The 24,154-nt window shown below is 36.5% G+C and overlaps 2 protein-coding genes, 1 long non-coding RNA gene and 2 pseudogenes across 3 annotated transcripts; 2 read left to right on the top strand and 3 right to left on the bottom strand.

The window, feature by feature from the left end:
- Positions 1-1,131: 1,131 nt before the first annotated feature.
- On the top strand, positions 1,132-1,251 carry LOC137749073 (5S ribosomal RNA; annotated as a pseudogene).
- A 544-nt stretch (positions 1,252-1,795) lies between these two features.
- On the bottom strand, positions 1,796-5,779 carry LOC137747992 (transcriptional activator DEMETER-like; annotated as a pseudogene).
- A 1,966-nt stretch (positions 5,780-7,745) lies between these two features.
- LOC137747991 (LEAF RUST 10 DISEASE-RESISTANCE LOCUS RECEPTOR-LIKE PROTEIN KINASE-like 2.1) lies at positions 7,746-12,692 on the bottom strand. The gene is made up of 2 exons (XM_068488110.1): positions 11,818-12,692; positions 7,746-9,112 (listed from the first exon to the last, which is right to left on the bottom strand). The coding sequence occupies exons 1-2, from the start codon at positions 12,638-12,640 to the stop codon at positions 7,908-7,910; spliced, it is 2,028 nt and encodes a 675-aa protein (XP_068344211.1). The 5' UTR covers positions 12,641-12,692; the 3' UTR covers positions 7,746-7,907.
- On the bottom strand, positions 9,373-10,672 carry LOC137748895 (uncharacterized). Its single transcript, XR_011070126.1, has 3 exons — positions 10,252-10,672; positions 10,064-10,158; positions 9,373-9,964 (listed from the first exon to the last, which is right to left on the bottom strand). It is a non-coding gene; the product is annotated as an uncharacterized lncRNA (long non-coding RNA).
- A 92-nt stretch (positions 12,693-12,784) lies between the features above and the next one.
- On the top strand, positions 12,785-15,126 carry LOC137748894 (rust resistance kinase Lr10-like). Its single transcript, XM_068489088.1, has 2 exons — positions 12,785-13,613; positions 13,944-15,126. Exons 1-2 carry the CDS (start codon positions 12,936-12,938, stop codon positions 15,069-15,071), a joined length of 1,806 nt encoding a protein of 601 aa, XP_068345189.1. The 5' UTR covers positions 12,785-12,935; the 3' UTR covers positions 15,072-15,126.
- Positions 15,127-24,154: the final 9,028 nt, after the last annotated feature.

Here is a 24,154-nt window from a genome sequence, read left to right as displayed (position 1 = left end):
ACAAAGCCCTGTGCGATTTCATCGTTTTGAGATGTGATGGTCACATCATGATTTTATCACCTGAAGGTCGACTCTTCCAAGTCAGAAAACAGAAAAATTAAAATTCAGGTACAATAAACTAACAAAAACAAATTACAGAAGAGGAAAAAAATCAAATTACCTAAACAAAATCCATGATTATTCCATAAGTGCTGATTCTATAGGTTTTAAAGGGGGAAGGTTTTTTTATTTGAGATGGATGATGTTCGATCTGGGGATTTTAGGTGAGCAGATTGAAACTGAGGGAGAGAGAAAGAGAATGATGAAGAGAATGGGATCTGAGGGAGAAAGAGGGGAGGAAGAGAATGGTAAAGTGACGATCGCACCCTGCCTTTCCACGATCATCAACACGCGGCATCAAGATCAGCGGCAGAGAGAGACAGTGGCAACTTCGTAAATAAACTGAAATGTGGTCCAAAACACTGTTCATATGAATAGTGCGATTTCCACTCCTACTTTAGACTAAAGTAATTGCATTTATTATTCTTGATGCCATTTTAAGTTAATGTCTTGGAGGCAGGTTTTTATTTGAGGTATATTAGCTCAACGGAAGTACTGTGAGTGGTATCAGCTTTAAAATAATGTAGTAATAGAAGCTTGAGAGGATTTCTTCATCATCATCATTCTACAATTGCAGGTAAATGTCATTTACAACGTTGTGGCTGCCTATCTTCGAAATATTAGTATAGTTGCAGCTAACTTCATTTAAAACGTTGGTTGTTAAATGAATCGAAGCCTTCTTGAGCAGTGTAATATTTGATTAAATTCTTTAATCATATTTCTTTTGTGTAGAAATTGTTCTAAATGTTTTCAGATTTTTTTAACAGTCGAGTTTCTGTATGATTTGAATATGACCTGTAACTTTGTTCATACCCTTGACGACCTCAGATATCTAGGATTTAAAATACAAGCAAAAGATTGTTAGCATGTCGAATATTTCGACTGAGAGTACACTTTCTTCTGCAATGTGGAAATGACTGGAACTCCATCTGTGTAAGTTTATCTTACATTGCCGGTTCCAAGCCCAGATAAAGGAGGAGGAGGAGGGCGTCAGGTAGTCGACCGGCACTCCTATCTTACGTTGAATCCTTAAGATGAGATCATACCAACTCACATGCACCGGATCGCATCTGAACTCCAAAGTTAAGCGAGTTTTGGGTGAGAGTAGTACTAGAATTGGTGACCTCTTGGGAAGTCCTCATGTTGCATCCCCCCACAACCGACCCCATATAGTGGGAAAAGACTTAAGAAGAAGAATGTGGAAATGACTGGCATTAGGGATTAAAATATGTTTCTGAATTCTGCATTGCGTCTCCGGTTTGCTGGCGGATAAGATTTCTGAGATTGACCTACCAGTTGGTTTGGTTTGGCTATTCCTTTCTATTGAAAAGGAGTCAGCTGTCTGGCCATGTCACCTTCTTCTAGGCTCCGCTGGACGACACGGCATTCTTGTTTAAGTATAGGCCGGCTGTACTTGTGATAATTCGTTTACCTCAGTCTTTTGCCTTTTCCGCTTTGTATCACTTCATCTAATGTATATTCTGTATTCACGCATCCATACATGTAATTTTTCTTTTTGTTTATTGACTGCCGAAGAAATCTTCTTCTTTTGGATAGTGACAATGCGACATTTTTCGGAAGGATTGCTCTTTTTTGGGCATTTATTGAAAAATACTAATGCACATACAGGCTACAATCAACTGATCATGAGATCTCACATATTGTGCATGATACTTTGCTATCAGCTGCCTGCCTGTCATATAGTCAACGCTCATCTAGAGGAAAAATAATTGAATGCAATAGAATTTGTTAGTCATTGTTCTTCTCACAGTCAGTCGTGTGATGAAAATCTTCTTTGCACCATGATCAATGCTGTTTCTTCCCTTCATTTTTTGTCCTGGTCAACTTACTTGCAGGAAAATGCAATCTGGGCATTAAGGGTCGTGGTGCTCTTGTTTTTCTTTCAAATCCTCTCACACACACATATCCTGCATATAAATCAATCAGTCAATAAGTAAATTTGTTTGTCACTTTGTACAGCTAAATTACATACACCGGTTTTTAATACAATGTTTTCAACAGTCGCACCAAAATTTCGTCAGATTTCTTTCCCTCTTATTTCCCCTTCTTTTGAAGACACTCAGGACTCGAGAAATCATCAGTCAAGTATCTTAATGACCCTCTGGCTAATTACATATAATTGCACTATCAATGATTTGTCTTTTCATCAAAAATTACAAATTAGTTCAAAGTTTATCATTTACATTTTCTTTTTCTTAAACCATGGTAAGTATACCTTTGTTATATAACTAGTCCTGAGAAGATAACTCATGATAGTTATCGCAAAGTATTATGAAGAACTGAAGTTAGTATCACATACCTCTCCAAAAGCAGTATTGAATTCCCTCTGTTGATAGACCTGGTGGACATAATTAGTTTCGTTGTAAGTATACATCTCTAAATGGGATGTGAAAATCGCAACGCTGGTATCTTAATATCACTTACCTCTGAATATTGTCGATACAGAAGTTCCAAAGTACACGGTCCGTCTTGGCAAATTCCATATCCACCCCCTTGGAACATCTATTGGGTTGTGACTAGACTCAAGATCTGCGAACATCTGCATCGTGATAGAACTTTGTTTATAAATCTGGAAGTAATGGCTCTAACATTCTGGCTTACAGAAGTGGAGTACAGGATTCTGGACCACTTTTAATTTTGTCCAGACTGTGCTCTGTAGATAAACTTCAAGGAGATTAGTTTCAATAAGACTTACCTCATTAACTTGAAAATATGTGCCGTTGAGTGGAAAGCTCCCTCTCATTGCTGTTCTACAAGGTATCTGCAACAAGTTGAATTAAATTTCGGTAAACAGATGTATGTAGTTTATTGTCTTTGACTTATTACAACAATCAATTTTTCTCACCAAAATCGTCTCTCTGACTGTTTGTGAATTTTCTTCTCTTATACTATTACATGAAAAACATGTCTTCTCATTGCACAATTTGTGTTGGTCTTGGGAGCCACACCTCCTTTCTGGTGGTTGAATTGAATTTGCAGTCTCACCTGATATAAATAAAATAAATGTATCACTTAGTAAGATGTACAATATTTCGACTTCATTCATCTGATGTCAAATTTAGCTAGCGCTAGGCCATCCATGCATCTGTATCCCAAGTTCTAACTTGGCATACCGAATCAAATGCATTAAATTTGAATAGATCTCAAGATCCTCAACAATGTATCTCAGTTCTTTTATGTCTGGAGCTTACCTGGTGTCCATATAGCAAGAAGGTAAGGGCTTGGATCATCTGGTTCCCGTCTGTCCATCTGTAAAGTTGAATGGTGATTAATTGAGAATTAGAACGCTTCATGTATTGTAGATATAATATATATAATTTTAACCTACCCCTTTTAAGAGTGGATGTGAATCTGGTAGTTCATACCTGCATTATACCAGCAAAGAATGTATAAGGGTGTCAGAGGATTTACAGTTATGCCTGTATACACATGCTTGTATAGGTATGGGTGCCAAAACTCAGAACGTATGGCTCCAGGCAGAGAGTTGTTGAAATTCCTGCAAGAATTCTGACGGTGGCGAATTCAAAATTTCGACGCTAAGTTTGTTTTCCTAGATTGAACATGCTGTGGACTTTGGCCCTACTATATTTCAGTTTGTGTTCAGTGTTTTGCAAGGAATATGTGGGTTTGTGACTATGGGATGAAATGTACTTACACTTGGTGCTCTGTTCGTAGTTGACTGACATTCTTTAGCTTGGGTGTAGGGATGGAAGCAACTTCCGAAGTCAAGGAAACTAAAGCCTTGGACATGTCACCTTCTTGAAGCTCCATCTTCTCTTGCATATAGTTTTGTAATGTCGATGTAAACTGTTCCATGTTGAGTTTGATGGTAGGAATCTCATCTGGATCCTCGTAGAACAAGTCCTCGATGTCACTTTGTTATAGCTCAGTGAACTCTTGTTCTGGGGATGGTGGTTCCTCAATGATTGGTTCACACTTGTTAATCTCAACACCTGCTATCTGGAGTGAGTTGATTTCAGTTGGAGGCAGTGACATGGGAGTGACAGCTATTATCGCGGCTGTAATTGGAACACTTGAATTCACAATGCTCTTTTCTTCTGGACCTGGCAGGGCAAGCCTTGCACTGCACCAAACATGGTTGGTATCAATTTTCTCAGTACAATCTCTTAATTGTTCCACGTGATTAGTGAAACGTAGAGTTATACAACTATAGATTCTCCATGAAACTATCTACAATTCTTAGTTCCTTATAAATTTCTGATTATTATGTAATTGACCCTGAATCCCGTGTCTCGAGATATCTGGAGATTCTGATAACTTGCTACGATGTATTTTTTTCCTGCACAGTGGCAGCAATATATATGTAAATTATCAAAGATTATAGTTCAAACCTTGCAAAGGCACTTGCAAAGTGTCTGCATTCTCCTCTCATTGGACATGCATTGCAATTTGGTTTACTCTTTGTGCAGAAAACCTGCATAACGATCAAAATATGAGGTACTTAATTTATTTTTGTTTAATCAAAGATAATATTTCTAACTGGTGAAACAGCATACATACCTTTCCAAATGTAATCATCTGGTAATGCAGCTCATAACTATGGTTCAATAGTCAATTAATCAGTAAAAGCATAAGTCGACAAATATAAATAAAATTACATGAACTTTTGCACTTGAAAGTAGCGCTCTTAAATTTATATGAAAAGTTTATGAAGCTATGAGCTTACAGGGTTCGTTGATCAATTTTGCATAATCTTGGCCATAGATACTTTTGAATTGATTCCAGCATTGGGTACCTAGAGGGAATACGGTTAGCATTTTCCAGTACTGGAAAAGTAAGCATTCATTTACCAAACTATCCTTCCAACATTAGTGTCAACCTATATGGAGCAAAGAACATATATAATTTCATTGATTTTAAGATGTCCCCAGGCTCTTGTAACATAATTAGTATTCAGTAGTCGCATAATTGTTACCGGGAAAGCAAGGTGGTGAAGTGTTAAAAGCCGGACACACTCCACACTTTTCAAGCCCAAGCCTCGTATGCTTAATAGATAATCCCTGCAGGAAAATCATTAGTGATAACTGTATACAAAACCTGATGAATAATGGCCTTGTTAATGGCATAAAGGGGGTAGCTGTAACGTTCTACAAGATAATGAATTGTGGAATGACTTACTTTGCTTTATCAGGGGGAACATCTCTTAACCATTCCAGATCGATGCTTCCATGTTCTTTAACCAGTCGGTTTTGGAATTCCTACAAACATTGTGCAACCAGTGTTATCGCAAGGGATAGTCTTAACCTATCAAGTGATGTTATCTGGAGAAAATTAACGATTTAATGAACAAGCATGAAGTCTTGGACTGAATACTAATAGTAGAGGACCTGGATCCGTTCTGGTAGCATGATGTTCATCCCTCGTTCCTTGATTGCCTCAGAAATTTCTTTGATAGATTTTTGCTGAGCTCACTGACATTATTGACATGCTTTATGCTACCACTCTTATTTCCCATAAGTGGTTCAGTATGTTTTCCAGGCTCTCTGACTGACGTGTTTTCTAATGGGAAGGTTAGGTTCCCCTCACGCTGATTACTATAGTTGGAACAATGATGTCCAGTGCTTGGCCTTTTTACAAAACTATTATTCAGGTCTGTTGAGTGCTGTCTGAACAATGCATACAGGTCCACTAATGGCATTTCTTGAGAACTCCACAGACTACTCTGTTGCATAGAGGAATTAACAACACTTCCTAACAGTTGTTCATAGACAAGTTATTAAGAGGATTACAAATCAGTTCATAGACAAGTTAGGCCTAGGAACTGTTTTTAAAGAGAGGAAAGAGATCATCTTCGGATCCCTTTCACCAACTCTACCCTATCAATCAATCCGGATCCTTAAAATTTGATCCAACGGTTAAAAGCAGAAGGCATCTTTAAAAGTTATAATAATTTTAGCCGTTTGATCAAAATTTCAAGGGCTCGGATTGATTGATAGGGTGAATTTGGTGGAAAAGATCCGGAGAGGATCTCTTACCTTAACGGAAAACTATCTTTTGCTGGTCCTCAATAGTTATAAGGAAAGAGAGATATTTTAGTGTGTTCGAAAACGATGTGGTAAACCACATGATGTTATACAATTGGAAGGGGAGATCCGTAAGAGTTCATAAATAAAGTGGGAACAATGGGTCACATCAACCATGCTATTCCCTTGGTTGGCTTCTGCGTTGATGGATTTAGACGAGCTTTTGTTCATTAGATCACTACATGATTTCATTTCATCAGCAGACAATAACAAAAAATTTCTTGGTTGGGATAAGCTGCAAGATCTAGCTATTTGCCAAAGGAATTGAATATCTTCACCAAGGACGTGATCAACAAATCTTCCCTTTGGCTTACAATTACAATGATGCTCCAGCTAGTGATAGACATTACGTTCAAGATTCTTAGGAAATTATAACGAGGAGGCTGAGTCCTCCACCAAAGCTATAAACTGGTTACGCAGTACAAAGCAGGCAGCATTTCAAATAGTAAAGGAAGGATTCTCAGACAGAAAATTTTTTGAGACTGCATTCCACGTCGGGGGAAAAAGGGACCTTACATGTGCTTAAGTAATTAGGCTACTCTCATATTGCCAATTAGTTTTGTGGTAAAACCTTAACTTTCTGCAAAATCTTTTGACCAAGAAATGACTTGGCAAACTAAAAGGTTTCGAATATTGCCACTCCGTACTATAGTCTAATAATATTCCTCTTTACTTGTAAGTAAAAGATCTTAGGTCCGAATCTCGTAGATGGAAAATTCGATACCAAATTAGATTGTCCATTATGTAGCCTAAACTAACCTCCCTCACTTAGTGTAAATATATCGCTGTAGTCACAGAAACAAAAATAAAAAAGAAAAGGGTTTTGAAGATTGACCAAGGAGGTCCCTCCCTCCACTAACAAATAACAACCAGAGCTATGTAAGTGCAGCCGGCATGAGCCCGAGAACCAGAATTACCAGCACGAGCGAACAATCATCACAACCAATAATTTCTTGGAACAAAAATTAGAAAATATCGTCTTCATGAATCATACAACGGTGTCCTTCATGAAATATGTTAGGGCATGTTGGGTATCTTATTTGAAATGTTTTTATCATTTATCAAAACATTTCTTTTAACATTTCTTAAAAGTAATTTTTTTTAAGATTCAAAAACTTGATTGATTTGCGATTTAAAAATTTTAAATCTTACAACTTAAACTAGACAAAAAGATTTAAAAAGAGGGGATCGTAAGATAGGGAGAAAGAGGAGAGATGAGGAAATAAAGTAAAAGATGATTGAAGGAAAGAGAAAGAAGAGAGGATCGGACAAGATAGAGAGGAAAATGAGTGAGAGAAAGAACCTAAAAAAAAAAAAGAGCAGATTGAAGAAGAGACGAAAAAGGTGAAAAAAAAAAAGAGTGAAAGAAGAAAAGAGAGATTTGGAGTGAGAGGGAAGGAGGAAGAGAAAAGAAATAAGTGAGTTTAAATTTAAAAACTCTAAAAACTCACTTTTTATGTTTTTAGATAATAAACTATATTTTTAAGTCAGTATTGAGTTCAGTTTTTTAAAATAGTCCAAATAAATTTTTAAAATCTAAAACTTGAAAATTGTTTTTGAGTTAAAAAAGTTGAATTCAAGTAACGTACCAAACATGTCATTATTTATCCCTGGAATCATGAAAATATGCCGTACTAAACATATTTAACATCACGTTCAATGTACAAGCAAACAGTACTACTACAAAACCAGAAACATTGCATTGAGATTCAAACTGACAGAGCCTATGCTAGTTGCGTGTCTTCACCTGCCCGTCAAAGAAGATGTTAACTCCGCCTTGGAATATGTTGGATTCAGATTACCATTAGGAGCGCCTGCGGGCATCTCTCGTGGATATAGAAGAGGCTCCGGAGGCATTCGAAGTAATTCAACATCTCCTTCCAGCATCTCTAGGACTTCCTTCATTGAAGGCCGATCGCTTGGCTTCAATTGTATACACCACAAGGCGGTTATAATCATTTTTTTTGTTAATTGTTTTTCCTCCTCTACAACTCCTCCCACCTCGAAGTCCTTTCCTTCATTATATTGATTGTAAACCCATGAAGGGAAGTAATGTTGACTTGAATGCTCTGCCAACGCATTCAAATTCTTCCTTCTGCTTGCCATTTCCATCAACAACATTCCAAAACTATAAACATCCGCTTTAAATGAAACACCGCCAATATTCTTGTAGAATAGCTCAGGAGCCATGTATCCCATTGTACCCCTTGCCGCTGTTAGATACACAATGCTATTATTTACCGGGTATAATTTTGCAAGCCCAAAGTCAGAAATCTTCGGTATGAAATTCTCATCAAGAAGAATGTTGTGAGGCTTGATGTCAAAATGTAATATTTGCATGTCACAACCTTCATGTAGATATTTAATCCCTCGAGCCACTCCAAGAGAAATTTCGTACGTTGTCTTGCAACTTAATGGGATACTTCCTTCCTTGCAATAAATGTATTTATCAAGAGATCCGTTGAGCATGAAATCATATACCAAAGCATGCTTCGATCCCTCAACACAATAACCAACAAGCTGAACCACATTAACATGGTGAATCCTCCCAATGGTATTTACCTCGCTGATGAAATCTTGTCCATTGCCTTTGGGCTTATCCAACATCTTAATTGCCCCAAAACGTCCACTCCGTAACCTTGCTTTGAATACTGATCCATACCCTCCTTCACCAAGTTTTTCTTTAAATTTGTTAGACATCTTCTTGATGTTCGAGTACGAATACCTTATTGGCAATAAATTCTTTTCACCATGCAAAAATTCTTCTATGGAGTTGTACATTGACAAATGTCTTCTTTTCCATGTATAGATCAAAAACACAGTCACGAATGGTGCCCCAAATAGAAATTTTGCCCCAGCAAATAGTCCTGAACATTGGAGTAAATCACAAAAAACATCATGAGAAACGAAATTGACTTGTTGCCTTGGATCAAAGTATATGCTCAATATTGGATATCATATATATCAGCAAAGCTCTTACCGAAATAATAGAGTATACAAAATGTAACACCTGCGTTTAGAACAGAACGAAGAGTAAAACAAACTTGATTAGAGCTTGAACTTTGCAAAGTGAATATTGCGAAGAACATTAAATACCCAAGAAATACAAGAAGATATATTAACAAAATCAAAGAGAAATAACTAGCTAGCTTTCGAAGTGCAAAGCATTATTATAGATAAAAATTTCTGTTAAGCCATCATAGATATGCCATCATACATATACCCTGGAGGTAGTTACGTACGCACACCTGGATTAACATTGAAATTTGTTGCAGTTTTTCATATCCATAGAGGATGCACTATATTATTTGTTAGGTACATGTTTATGTGATTGATTAAATACCACTCTTGTAAGGTGTAACAAAAATATAGTGTAATTAAAGAAAGTCTGGGGCTCTTAGTACCAGTTTGGTACAGCTGAAATTATAAAAAAGAAATGCAGGTAAGAAAAAAGTTGGGGTCTTTTTAGTGTTTGGTAAACACTCTAAAACCAGCTTTTTTAAATTGAGGGTGAACAAAAAGACTAAAAGCTCATGCAGCAAAACATAGCTTTGAAAATCTAGCCCTTTTCCAAAACATGCAGAGCAACAGTGCATGTTTAATGAAACTTTCCTACACCCTCGTTAGTTTTTCAAAATGAGTCCTTGTCCCTGCAACAAAATGGAAGGATCTCTTTCCTACTCCCTCGTTCTCCCCCCGCATCAGACCCCTAGGACCGCCGCCGTCCATCCCACTCCCGCTCAACACCACCACCACCACCACCACTGCACCAACGACTATCCCTCTCCTCCTTCTAGATCCTACACACGATCAAATGCGATGATTAAACAGTAATTAAATTTAGAAAACAACCCAGAAATTAATTTAATTGACAGAAATGCTTAGGGTGAGAAAAGGACCATGATTTCTTCAGTAGCAGGATTGATGATTCTCATAGGCAAGGACTTCACCAAATTAACACCCAATAAATTAATAAGATGCCAAACAATCTTACCTGTACCACACAAAGAAATTTACCAAATTCAACAAAAAAAAAAACCCTAAGTTAAAACCAAAAAACAAACCTTTTATTTATTTACTTTTATACCTCAACAACCTTGTCCATCCTGACAAGGGAGAAGCCGTATCTGAAGAGCATGAGGAGTGAATTGGAAACCAAAACACTCTCATCAGCAAAGGGAAGCTTTGATTTGAAGCGCAGAATAGAGGGGGAGGGGCTTTTGACGACGAGGTTGAGGAGATTGGTGTAGTTCAAAGCGTGCAAGTTCCTGGAGTGGAGAATGGAGGCGCCGGCCTCGAAGGTGTGGGTGGAGATGTTGACGGTGGCCATGCGACCACTGACGACGGGGTTGCTCTCGAAGATCCAGTGAAGTCGAGAATTGAGATGAGGGAGGAATAGTGGCGGAGAAAATGAGGGACAGGAGAGGGAGTGAAAATAGGAGAGATTATAAATAATAAATAAAATAAATTATTATTTTATAATTTAATATTATACTATTTTCAGACACTTACATGACTACAGTCTACAACAATAAAGTATTGTTAAAATACTTAGATGTTTTGGATTTAACATCTTCTTTATAAATGTTCTTAGAGTTCACAACATGTTTGAATATTTGGATATCAATTCAAATTGAAAAGACACGTTCTTTAGGAAGTAGCACCTCTTGATGAAGGGGTGTAAGCCAAAGGGTCAAACCAATTCAAAAGCAATATAAGAACTCTCGAAATAGAGGATAAATTAAATGTCATATAATCTCCCATATATAAATCTCTTACCTGGACTCCGTGCCCATAGAAATCGGAAAAAACCTGCAGTGGCAAAGAGGGAAAAATGTAAAATACTTGGGGTCCACACCCGTTGATTTTAAATTAAAATTTCAAACTTTGATTTATTTTTTTATTTTTTTTACGTTAGTAAGGTAAATGTTAGATTAGCCACTGACAGAATTCGAACTCATGTTATCATGTAAGAGCATAATATATTTTCACCACTGTGGTAAATGATCACTTGCTCAAACTTTTTATTTCTTTGTCTAACATATTTCGTCATCTCTAATGGTCCACAAGCTAAAAGATGACATACTGGTCAAATGTAGCCCCCTTCTTAGCCTTTTTTGGTGCCCAACTACTTAGTTACAATAATTGATTCAAATTCAATGACTAGTTTTAAAAACATCCAAAAGTAGTTTACTTAAATTAACCAATAAATTTAAAATATAAGTTTAAAACTAATAAATTATTAAATGGCTATGTTTAGTCTCTTCAATTGAAGAAGTTATATGAAATTAGCCTAACATTTTTATTTAAATATAACTTTTTACAGAGCTATCTATTTAGCTCTTTTAGTTGAAGATGACCAAAAAAGAGACAAAGGATGACCATGGCCTTGCAATATTAGTTTAGGAAAATTAATGAAAAAGGCTTGAAAACTTTAAGTTTTAACGATAAGGGCAAAATAAAGGGTAAAGTGAATAGTATCAGGATAGACCTTTTAGTGTAAAAATGTAGTTTTTCGTTAAAGTGAACAGTATTATAGGTCTTTCGTTAAAACTCCCTTTTAATTTTAATTTTATTTATTTTATAGGAATGAATTTCCTACAAAAGATGATAATGAAGTAAAAAAGAAAATTGAGATTTATTCCTTACTCACCTGGAACGCTCTGCGGATAACACCTGTAATTCCACAACCAGGAATAAGGGTCATATTGAAGCTCAAATCCATAAACCAGAGAATTGTGTATGGATTTATAAGAAGCGTTGTAGCCGTCGAACAAGTAGGCATAAGTCATTCGCTCTATGCTGCAACCCTCCTTCATCTGACCTACCTCTAAAGATCCAATTTTGACATAGCCATACGATTTTGGTTGGGATGACGACATCGACGAAGATGAAGTAGAAGCAGATTGAACAGGAAAACATGGAGCAGCGTCCACGTAAAGAGATGAATTCATTTGACGCGGACACTTGAAAAATGTTAAATTTGTTGCGCCAATTTCCGTACATATCGCTGATGAATCTGTTGATGATGCTGTACAATTCCCAGGTGTCGTCGGAATTTTGAAATACCAATAAGGAAGATACCGATAATGGAAATACGGATAAGGAAGAGACAGAGAATGAAGAGGAAGGGAGGAGCAATTGCTCTTGTCAAGGCCTGGATCGACAACTCGGATTGTTTGGTTATGGTAGTTGATTGCCTGTACGTAGAAATCGCCAGATAAAGGTATGTTTAGTATGGTTTTGTTGTTCTCACAAGACAGAGTGTATGGTGAGTCGCCGCAGTGGCCGAAAAGGGTACGACATTTTAGTCGAAAAGGGTGGCTTATATTGCGGATATGGCCGCAGGAAGAGGTACACTTTGGCCGGGTGGCGTTACAAATGGATTGAGGGGATAAGCTAAAAACAATAAAAGCTGCAATTAAAAACCGCATAGACAAGGAGGAGGAAGAGGAGGACCTTCCACTCATTCCCATGGAGAAAAATATCAGCGAGGTTTGACACAGAAAGTGCGTAACAATACAAATAATTTATATATAAGCACAAGAAAAGATTTTACACGTGTAAAGGTAAAGGGGAATGACTCTCTCTTTCCGCTGTGGAATTAAGTATTGACCAAAACAGTAAATACATTCTAGGCTTCCGTGACGTGGTCTTTGGGGTAAACCCGTAGATCAATTACATTTTTATGGTCAAGTACTGTACAAAGACTTTTGTGCTAAACTATTAACATTTATTTGTTCTTCTGCTTGGAAAAAAAATACCTCAGAAATGCAGCAGCTACAGCTCAATCTCTCTTGGGTTCGCATATTCTCAATGACTTTGTTAACATTGCTCGGAGCAACCCAGAATGCCTATGCTTGTGAAAAATCCAAATGCGGGGATGATGGCGAGGCCATCCATATTCTGTTTCACCGTGGACATCACTGTAGTCCGACATCTGATTGCCATGCGAATGAGGGTGACTACGGACAGGAGCACCGAGTGGTAGTGGTGAAATTCTTGGTGAAACGCATAGATTACAAGCGTCAGGAAGTCCAAGTCCATCAACCGCGTAATTGCCTGCTGTTAAACATCAACATCTCATTGCCAGCCTCTCAATTCTACTTCCAAGAATCCATGCCTTCCAACGCTACCTTATTCCACTGCCCTGCTGAAAGAGAGTTAGAAGGTGCTAAGGTCCCCTGCATTAGTGGCCCTGGCTACAGAGTTTATGCCATTGAATCTTCCGGCAAAACTACGCAGTATCCGCTCCTAGAGTCGTGTACAAAGATGTACGATGTTTTGTCGATTCCACAGATCCACTATTATGGTCTTGAGGGTACTAATTTGAAATGGAAGAAACCAAATTGTACAGAGTGTGAGGCAGAGGGCAACAAGTGTAGAATCAAGTACAATCACACCAACACTGAAATTCAATGTGTTCCCTTGAGCAAACCTAGTAAGTCTGCCTATATTTTCAATCTTGGTTTTATTTTACATATATTCTGCTATATTATTGCACTTGCTGCTTACTTATCTACCAAGCATCCGACTGAACATATTTCAAATAACTAGATGCAACGCATTTGATATGAATTTCAAATGACTAGGCAAAGAGTAATTTGTTTTCTTCTATTACTAAATTTGTCCGAGCAGTAGATCATCACTATTACTAAATTTGTCAATGCTTTTTTCAGGTCTAAGAAGGAAAAAAGTGGCCGCAGGTGAGTAGTCTAACGGCTTTTTATTTTATTTCATGTCTAGCTAGACCGTCGGGAATATTATTATTTACTCAAGGATTTGTTTGATTCAGGTACAACCCTGGGATCATTTGTTGTATTACTACTGGTCGTTGCAGCCTATCGTGTCTATAGGTCTAATCGAAAAGAAAAGGAGAGTCAATTGAAGATTGAAAAGTTTTTAGAAGATTACAACGCTCACAAACCAAGCAGGTATTCCTATGCAGATATTAAGAGGATCACAAACCAATTCCAGGACAAGTTAGGCCAAGGAGCCTATGGAACTGTTTTCAAAGGAAAACTTTCTTCTAAATGCTTTGTTGCTGTAAAAGTTCTCAATAGTTCCAACGGAAATGGGGAAGATTTCATAAAGGAAGTTGGAATGATGGGAAGTATCCACCATGTCAACTTGGTTCGTTTGGTTGGTTTCTGTGCTGATGGGTTTAACAGAGCTCTCGTTTATGAGTTCTTCGCCAATGGTTCACTGCACGATTTCATTTCATTGGCAGACAATAACAATCGTTTTCTTGGTTGGGACAAGTTGCAAGATATTGCTCTTGCTATAGCCAAGGGAATTTATTATCTTCATCAGGAATGTGATCAACGAATCCTCCATTTCGACATCAAGCCTCATAATGTTTTATTAGACGACAATTTCACTCCAAAAATTTCTGATTTTGGTTTGGCCAAGTTGTGTTCTAAGGATCAAAGCATAGTGTCCATGACTACAGCTAGAGGGACTATGGGCTACATTGCACCTGAAGTGTTCTCCAGGAACTTTGGAAATGTGTCCTATAAGTCAGACGTCTATAGTTTTGGAATGCTGCTGCTTGAGATGGTAGGGGGAAGGAAGAATATTGATTCAACCTCAGCAATCCCAACTGAAATTTACTATCCAGAATGGATCTATAATCTTCTAGAAGAAGGAGATGACCTACGGATCCATCTTGGGGAGGAAGGAGATGGTAAAACACCAAAGAAACTCGCAATTATAGGGCTCTGGTGCATCCAGTGGCACCCAGCAGGTCGTCCTTCCATGAAAGAAGTTGTTCAAATGCTAGAAGGAGGAGAAAACTTAACCATGCCTCCCAATCCTTTTGCATCTACAGGTCCTGCACGAACAAATGCAACTACACCTGCAAGAAATCAAAACATTCAGTTAGAAGCTATTGCTGAATTAGAGTAACATATCTACTTAGATATATAGATAGATATGTGCGCGCACACTTACGTATGTTACTAAGGACTCATGAGAAGTGTAACCATTGTACCTAAGTACCGTATGTGCTCGATAGCTCGAGATGTTTGTCTGACTACGTAAGTACATTCGAGGTTTGTTGGATTGCTTGGTTTTTCACTTGAAACCAATGGTTGGCGAATATTATCACTTTTCCACTAAACTTTTATGCAAAAATCTTTCCTCAAGTTTTTACACCACAGTTCTTAACTAGCTTCAATAGACATATTGTTGCCATGCTTGCTTAGTCATGATCCTTCAAAGTTTCTAGGTTCTCAATTTCCCATTTAAATTTATATGTTTTGTAACATTCTTTTTTGTTTTACTACTTTTACAAACTGAGAGCAATAATTCCGCAACTTAGTGAAATTGGAATGATGAATTATTAGTGAGAATTTACTTTTCCTTGAACAATAATCACTTTAGGATGAGTTACATTACCAACTAGAGAGATTGGTCTAGTCGCATCTCTTCCAGAATGTTGAAATACGTTTCAAGTTTAATCCGTACCTCAACCAAAATCAAATAAGATATTGTTGATTACATATTGATTTATATGAGGAAATAAATAAACTACTAGAAATGAAACTATTAACAAGTATTTGATTGTTCTGATAATTAAGATCTTATTTTTCAACACACTGCGCTTCTGAGTGTAAATTTTTTTTCTTTTTTTATTGTAGATTACCATAGAATATCGACGTCCAAGTGAAGTGGGCTCTTACCATTGGCCTGCAAGGCGCACAACCATCATTATAATAGATTCAAATTTGTTGACTAGTACAAGGCAAATTATAGAGCCACTTGCCTAATCGCATGCAGCACAGTTAGCTTTTCAGTTTTCACTCATATGAGTTCTCCATTGGACCCACGAGCAAATTTGTCGTTTCATCAAGCTACATCTTGTTTTGTCTACTGCATTATTGAACTCCATAAGCAAATTTTTTGTTTCCGTCTGGTTATATAACTTATAAGCAAATTTAAAGAGTGTTACAACATTAGTCATGTAAATGGGTGATGTAGCAACAAAAGAATATCACTCAGATTATTGGTGCTAAAATCAAACATAGTTCAACTATATCATTACATGATTCTCCCCCGGGGAAATGTTTCTTTCTTAGTGCCATTGTCCTTGTTAGAGGCTGCTAACAGACAGTATTTATATAATGATTTTGTATGTTTGTGCGAGATTTGACTTCTCAACCAAACTTTGAGTACATAATAGGATGTTGGTTCGGTTAGGTACTTTTTTATGCCTAAAGAACTGAGAAGTTTGAGTTTTCTCTATGTTGTGCTTGCCTATAACGTACATTAACCTTGGGACCACCTAAATTCTATTAATATAGCAAGATATCATTTATCAATAAATTTGGTAATTTACTAAGATTATTTATAGTAGTAAGAAAGATAAATTTCACACCTCAATAGGATTACAACTTTAATAGGATAATATCTAAAGATAAGATATGGTAGAATTCCACAAGGATATCCCATGATTTAATAAGATTTACATGATCACATTCCTAAACTATTAGGACTGCAACATATAGTTGATTTTTAAGTCTTTTGGAGAAAATAAGAGTTGCAGATTTGCAGCTAGAATAATATAATTTCTACTTCGGAATTTTGTTTGGTTTCCGTGGAATGAGGATGTTGATGGGTGTAAAAGTTGAACAATCAAATTGCAACAATTTTGGAAAAAATCAACTCAATATTTAACGGTACGTTGATTGATGTGTCACATTCATGCGAAGAACAACGTTAATATCATAGGGTGTGACATCCACTAAAAGAAAAAAAAATGTAATAATTTAGAGAAAACAAGAATTCTCATTTTCTAAATCGTAGAGTATTCGTTGACTTTTAACTTTTTTGGGGAAACGAGATTGTAGGTTTGCAATGGGAATAATGAATTTTTCACTTTGGAATTTTGTTTTGCATCCAGAGGATGAGGATATTGATGGGGTATAAAAGTTGAACTTATGAAATTTCAACAATTTTGAAAAATCAACTAACCATTTAAGAATACACTGATTGATTTGTCACGTTAATTTGAAGAAGGACACTGAAATCCTAGAGTGAGACATTTATTAAATGCAAAAAAAAAAAAAAAAAAAAATGTAATGGAAGTCATAGAGTGATACATTTATTAAATGCAAAAAAAAACAAAAGAAAAATGTAATGGTTTAGAAGAAGCAAGAATTCTCATTTTCGAAATAGTAGGGTACTCATTGACACAAGACTTAAAATAGACGAAAAATATTTTAATTAACTTTTCAGTCTTTTGGGTATGTCTTTATTTATAATAGTAAGGGAGGTAAATTTCATACTCCAATAGGATAATATCTAAAGATAAGGTATGGTAGAATCCCACAAAGATATCCCAAGATTTAATAGGATTTACACAATAACATTCCTAAATTATTAGGACTGCAACATATAGTTGATTTTTAAGTCTTTTGGGAAAAATGATAGTTGCAGATTTTTGCAGCTAGAATAATATAATTTTTACTTTGGAATTTTGTTTGGTTTCCGGAGAATGAGGATGTTGATGGGTGTAAAAGTTGAACAAATCAAATTGCAATAATTATAGAAAAATCAACTCATTATTTAACAGTATGTTGATTGACGTGTCACATTCATGTGAAGAACGACGTTAAAATCTTAGTGTGTGGCATCCGTTAAAAGAAAAAAAAATGTTATCATTTAGAGAAAACAAGAATTCTCATTTTCTAAATTGTAGAGTATTCATTGACTTTTAAGTCTTTTGGGGAAATGAGAATGTAGGTTCGCAGGGAATAATGAATTTTCCAATTTGGAATTTTGTTTTGCGTTCAAAGGATGAGGATGTTGATGGGGTATAAAAGTTGAACCGATGAAATTTCAACAATTTTGAAAAATCAACTAACTATTTAGGAGCATGTTGACTGTGTCACATTAATTTGAAGAAGGACACTGAAATCATGGAGTGAAACATTCATTAAATGTAAAAAAAAAAAAAAAAAAATGTAATGGTTTAGAAGAAGCAAGAATTCTCATTTTTGAAATAGTAGGGTACTCATTGACGCAAGAGTTAAAATAGAACAAAAATCTTTTTAATTATCTTTTAAGTCTTTTGGGGGAAAAGAGTGGTAGGTTCGCAACTAGAATAATAAAATTTTGACTTTGGAATTCCATTTGGCGTCTTGAAGGATAAGGATGTTGATTGGAGTATAAAAGTTGAACACATGAAATTTCAACAATTTGGAAAAATCAACTAACTATTTAAGTTGAACTAGTCAAATCTCAACAATTTTAGAAAAATCAACTAATGTGTCAAGTTAATTTGAAGTACGACGTTGAAATCATGGAGAGTGACATTCATTAAAAGCAAAAGAAAAATGTAATGGCTTAGAAAAACCAAGAATTCTCATTTTTTAAATGGTAGGGTACTAATTGAGTTATTAACATCTCTTTCAGAGCGTTGAAATACATTTCAAGTTTAATCCATATCTCCACCAAAATCAAATAAGAAAATGTTGGCTACACAGTGATCTATACGAGGAAATAAATAAACTACTAGAAATATTTCAAGTTTAATCCATACCTCCACCAAAATCAAATAAGAAAATGTTGGCTACACAGTGATCTATACGAGGAAATAAATAAACTACTAGAAATATTGGCAACCGTTGAATTCTTCTAGGAGTTAAGAGATTTTTTCCTTTAATCCACTATATTTTTTTGCTTTTTTTAATGTAGACTAGGAACATCTTTTATAATCAAAAGAGAAAAAAAGGATGGAAACTACTGAAATTTCTTCAGAGTCAAGATCGTAGTTCCTCTCCAGCTTCCCATGAGGTTTCGCTCCCGTCTTTGTTACCGAATGGTTGAAGGTATGGACGGAGCCAATGAAGGCTCACTGGGGGCATATGCCCCCATTCAAGTAATTCGTTTGTTTAGTTGCAGACTACAGTTATATAATATACACGGGTTATCTTTAAAGAAAATATACGTATCTAATATCCAACATACATTCATTCTACTTATACTTCATATCAAATATTATATAAGCAATAGTGCTCTTGTTTTGTCATTCAAACCAAAAAAACCCTCTCATGCCTAGCATGTACTTATATTTTTCTCATCACTTTGCCACTTTCCACTACTATATTGAAATTTTTGTAACATTTGAAACCATCATTAATATCATATTGCGTATAACCATACTATAATAAGTTTTTTTAGTTGTTTTCGGCACTAGAAGAAATTTCTAACTTCGTCCCTGGTTGAAGGCCTCCCTTTCAATATAGAGATGTCCAAGTGAAGTGGAATGTAGACGTGGTGCAACCATCACCATTCACCCCAAAAAGTTTGCATGTCAATAAGAAATAAATCAGTCAATTCCTTCCTTCATTTTCCAAATAAATAACTCAATTTCTTGCTGACTAGTACAAGGCAAATAATAGAGCCACTCGCCTAAGCGCATACGGCACAGTCAGCTTTTCACTGATTGAGTTCCATATTGGACCCATAAGCAAGGAGGATGAGAGTAACGATGTCTATGCCTAAGCGAATCGTTTTCCTTGGAATCCTGCTTGGCATGTAGAGGATGAGGATTGTGATGGGGTTTAGAAGTTGAACTAATCAAATCTCAATAATTTTGGAAAAATCAACTAGCGTCCGAAGGATGAGAATTGTGATGGGGTGTAAAAGTTGAACTAATCAAATCTCAACAATTTTGGAAAAATCAACTAGCTATTTAAGAGAATGTTAATTGATGTGTCACATTAATCGGAAGAACAATGTTGAAATCATGGAGTGAGACATTCATTAAAAGTCAAAAAAATGAAATGGTTTAGAAGAAGCAAGAATCCTCATTTTCTAAATGGTAGGGTACTAATTGATGTGGGACTTAAAATAGAAGAAAATTCATATAGTTAAGTTTTTTGGGGTAAACAAGAGTTGATTGTTCGCAAGTAGAATAATGAAATTTCCACTTTGGAATCTTGTTTAGCACCCGGAGGATGAGGATTGTGATGGGGTGTAAAAGCTGAACTCATAAAAAAAATCTCAACTATTGTGGAAAAAATCAACTCACTATTTAAGAGTACGTTGATTGATATGTCACGTTAGTTTGAAGAACGACGTTGAAGTTGTGGGGTAAGAGAGAGGAGGAGGTTTAGGTCGAGGGAGCTCGGAAGTTTTAGTTCTTTTTGGCTTGGAGTAAAATGTATGTAATATTAACATCAAACGTGTAATCATTGAACCATAAACTAACATTATGTTTGAACGAGAGAAATAAACTTGGAATTTGAATAAAAGTCAGAATTTATAAATTGATATGTATCAATTCATTTGTTTAAATTCATAAGCATAGAAATTTAGAATTTCCACGTGAAAAAAAAAAAAAAAAACTTGGAATTTGTGGCCTCAAATTCCCAAGTTTAAATTCCATGTAAATAGGTGTCATTTCCCAATTTCTATGATCAGGGGTTAAAAATAACAAATTCTGTATTCAATTCCATTGTTCTTTTAAGTTAACCAAACAAGAAAATTCACAAATTCTAGAAAATTAATTTTCGTCATTTTAAAATTCCTTAGTAATCTTAAATTTCTTCACCAAATATAGTGTAAAGGAATTTGTTTCCAGTCCTTGTTTAAGCATTTAAATTCTAGGTTCCAATTCTTGTTTATCATTATTTATTTTATATTACCTTAGAAGGGAATCGAGTACTAGACATAGCCTAATTCTAACTCATTTCCAATCCTTGTTTAAGCATTTAAATTCTAGGATCTAACGATTAGAGCACTACCATTGTTGAAAAGATCTAGTGGTTTTATCTATTTAACTATAACATGCGTTGTGAGGTTCAATTCTGAACACACTATTTTCACCCAGAAACTATATACACGTATCAATTATTTGCTGAATACCATGCATGTCATCCCACCCAAGTTTTTCTCTTAGCATTTATCATGGATTTGGGATACTCAACACTCATAGAATATCAGTTAGGAATGAAAACTATCGTATCAGTTGCTATAAAAAACTTTGAAAGGAGGATAACTTCACCATGGCTACCAATCCTTTGCCTCTACAGGTCCTGTAAGAATGTACATATGCCCCTAACACTATTGACACATCCCGACCTGTAATGTCCACTAGAACTCCCAATCAAGCTGTGCTGGGCGACACCTGAAAGGTGACGAAGCCGTAAAGTGTGATAATGCATAAACTATGAATAATTTAAAACCTAAAAGTGCCTCACTAAACGAGTGTGCAATGAGCGGTTATGGACTCATTCACACATGATACAGAAAATAAGTAAAGTACAACAAAATAGAAATAATGATTATACCATCATAAGAAGCCACATGTACTGAGAAGTGCCAGGAATCCTCATTGATACGGAAACTTTGCTACTAAAATCTGGAGGGCACAAAACATAAAATGTGAGTGGGCGAAAACAAGCTCTTCAAAACCATTACACTTAACAAAAGTAATAACCTTTCATCGTAAAACTTGAATAATTTCTCAGAAAATAGAATACATATCAACATCAAAACTATACTCGGAATAGCAAAATCCACATGTATGCCATTCCCAACATCTCAACATAATGAAATACGTAAACCAGGTGAAATAATTCCATGGAAGTAATATGTCAGCCGGATTCACTTATTGTGACCTATACAACTGAACCTATAGCTCATCCAATATCCAAGTAATATGTCAGTTGGATCCACCTCTTGTGGCCTATACAGCCGAACCCATAGCTTATCACATATCTCTGCACACGAGTCAGAACCACCTCTAGTGGTCTGTACGACAGGACTAGGTGTAAATAAGTACGCTCAAGTGCTACGATCACGTGAAGACTGTGCGAATAATTGTGGGTCACCTACGAGTCGGAACCACCTATTCTGGTCTGTACGATAGGAATGTGCACCTACCTTGGATCCAAGGTGAGCGTAAGGTGTGGGAGGTGAACTTTACGTGAAGGACTGTGCCCTAGCCACGAGCGGGAGCACTAATACCGGGGTGCAAGTTTATGAGCTTAACTACATCTATTATAACATATACACTCATGGGCAACCTGTACGACAGTGTCGGAGTTGCCTATTATTGCAACATGTACGACAAGGTCGGAGTTGCCTAAAACATACATGTAGTCATGCCATAACTCCATCATTTCAACTAATACCATAAACTCACCTGAACTTACCTGGGTGTCCTGTGTTCACCTTTGTACTTCAAAGCATTCACAAATATAATGTGCAGGTAATATACATATGGATATAACATGATGCCATCTAATACTCAACCATGTCATAGCATTTTCAAGTATATACATATACATAATATGGCATAAAATGCATAAGCTGTAACGCCGTACTCCTGAACTATTATGTTCGGGAATAATTATCGGTGATAAGCCCAACTAGACGCTAGTTTAATTAACTATCATTACTTACGTTTCCTTACTTCAATTTATTGATTCTTCACACATTAATTTATGACCAACATTTAACCACCAAAACATAAGGTTAAATCTCACATTTTCCACCAATGTCCCTCACATTGTTCAATTCCCCAAACAAGGCTATTGTCTCAATTATTTAGTCTCATTTATTGTATGGCTACATCTAACGTCTCGTTAGACTGCCTACGTACCCTAAATAGGGATCAAGCCTTTCGTAGTTCGCAGTAGTATTTCAAAGCATTCACAGTAATTATATGTAGGTAATATGCATAAGTCAACTTAAAACGTTCGTGGAATTATCAATCATGTGTATATATACGATAGAAAGGAAAAGACCCACTCACCTGAGGTTCGTGCTACGACTCCCTAGCACTAATATCGAGGCATCACGAACCAACGTCGCCTGGAACAATTATCAAATCACGTCTCAGAGTTCTTACCGATAGAATACATAATTTACATAAAACACATCCCTACGTAATTCAGTCCGGAAGATCTGCATCACGGATTTCTGATCCATTACATGCAAGGATCCACATTATGTTCCTAGAACAACGTCCTAATGTTTCATTACGATCCAGCGGTCAGATCTCCGCCAATTGCTAAAACCAAGTGGCGGTCAACATTTTATTTTATGAATTTACAAATCCAATTCGAGAAGATCCGTACGTTGGATTCCTGATCCGTAAGTTTCTGTGGTCCTCAAATATTACGTACTACAATGTTTTAAAGTTTGGTGACGATCCAACGGTCAGATAGTTGATTCACACTTTTACCAAATAACGTAACGTAGAGAATTTAGGTTACAACCGTCAACCTATCTCATACAATTACCAAGACTGAACTCAATGCATCTAATTTAGCCTAAGAATGACATCGACAGCCCCTTGGCCACCCGCGGCCGTGGGTGGCGGTCGGCTGCCCCGACTCGCCGGAAAATCCAACTATTTCCAAAAATTACCAAATTTTACATAATTGTAGGTCTTAATGAGAAGAGTAAACTTTATACCTGTGGCCAAGTCTAATTTGGCCAGAAAACACTTGAAATTACCCACGAACTGCCGAAACCCTAGAATTGGGTGTAATTTGATTCGACCTCCAAACTTGCTCTGACGCATCCACCACTGCTTAGGCTTTGTTCCTGGGTTCTAGGAGAGTGTTTTGGTAGTGATAATTGGAGGAAAAAGTTTCACAATTGGTGGATTTCGAGCAAAGTTCCCCACAGTAACCATGGGTGTTTCTTCACCAAACTACAATCAAATTCCTTTGTTTTTCGATAGAATTGGAAGAAGGGAGGTTGTGGAAGTAGTTTGCAAGTGATGGATAGGTGAAAATCTCCTGAAAAATGGTGGAAGTTAGCTGGAATTTCATCGGTTCGAAACTGGGTCGAGTGTGTGATGCACGGGTCCGATTTGGGTGCTCCTCACCCTTCTCCTTTCTCTTCTTGTTCTACCCCCCGATTGGCCATCCTTCTTCCTCTCTCCTCTCCTGATTCGCCACCATCTTCCCTCCTTTTTCCTCCTGAAACTCTCATTCCTTTCTCTTCCTGCCATTCGGCAGTTTCTA

Source organism: Pyrus communis, chromosome 10, assembly GCF_963583255.1.
Source record: "Pyrus communis chromosome 10, drPyrComm1.1, whole genome shotgun sequence".
NCBI lineage: Eukaryota > Viridiplantae > Streptophyta > Magnoliopsida > Rosales > Rosaceae > Pyrus > Pyrus communis.
This window is presented reverse-complemented; position numbering and strand designations above follow the sequence as displayed.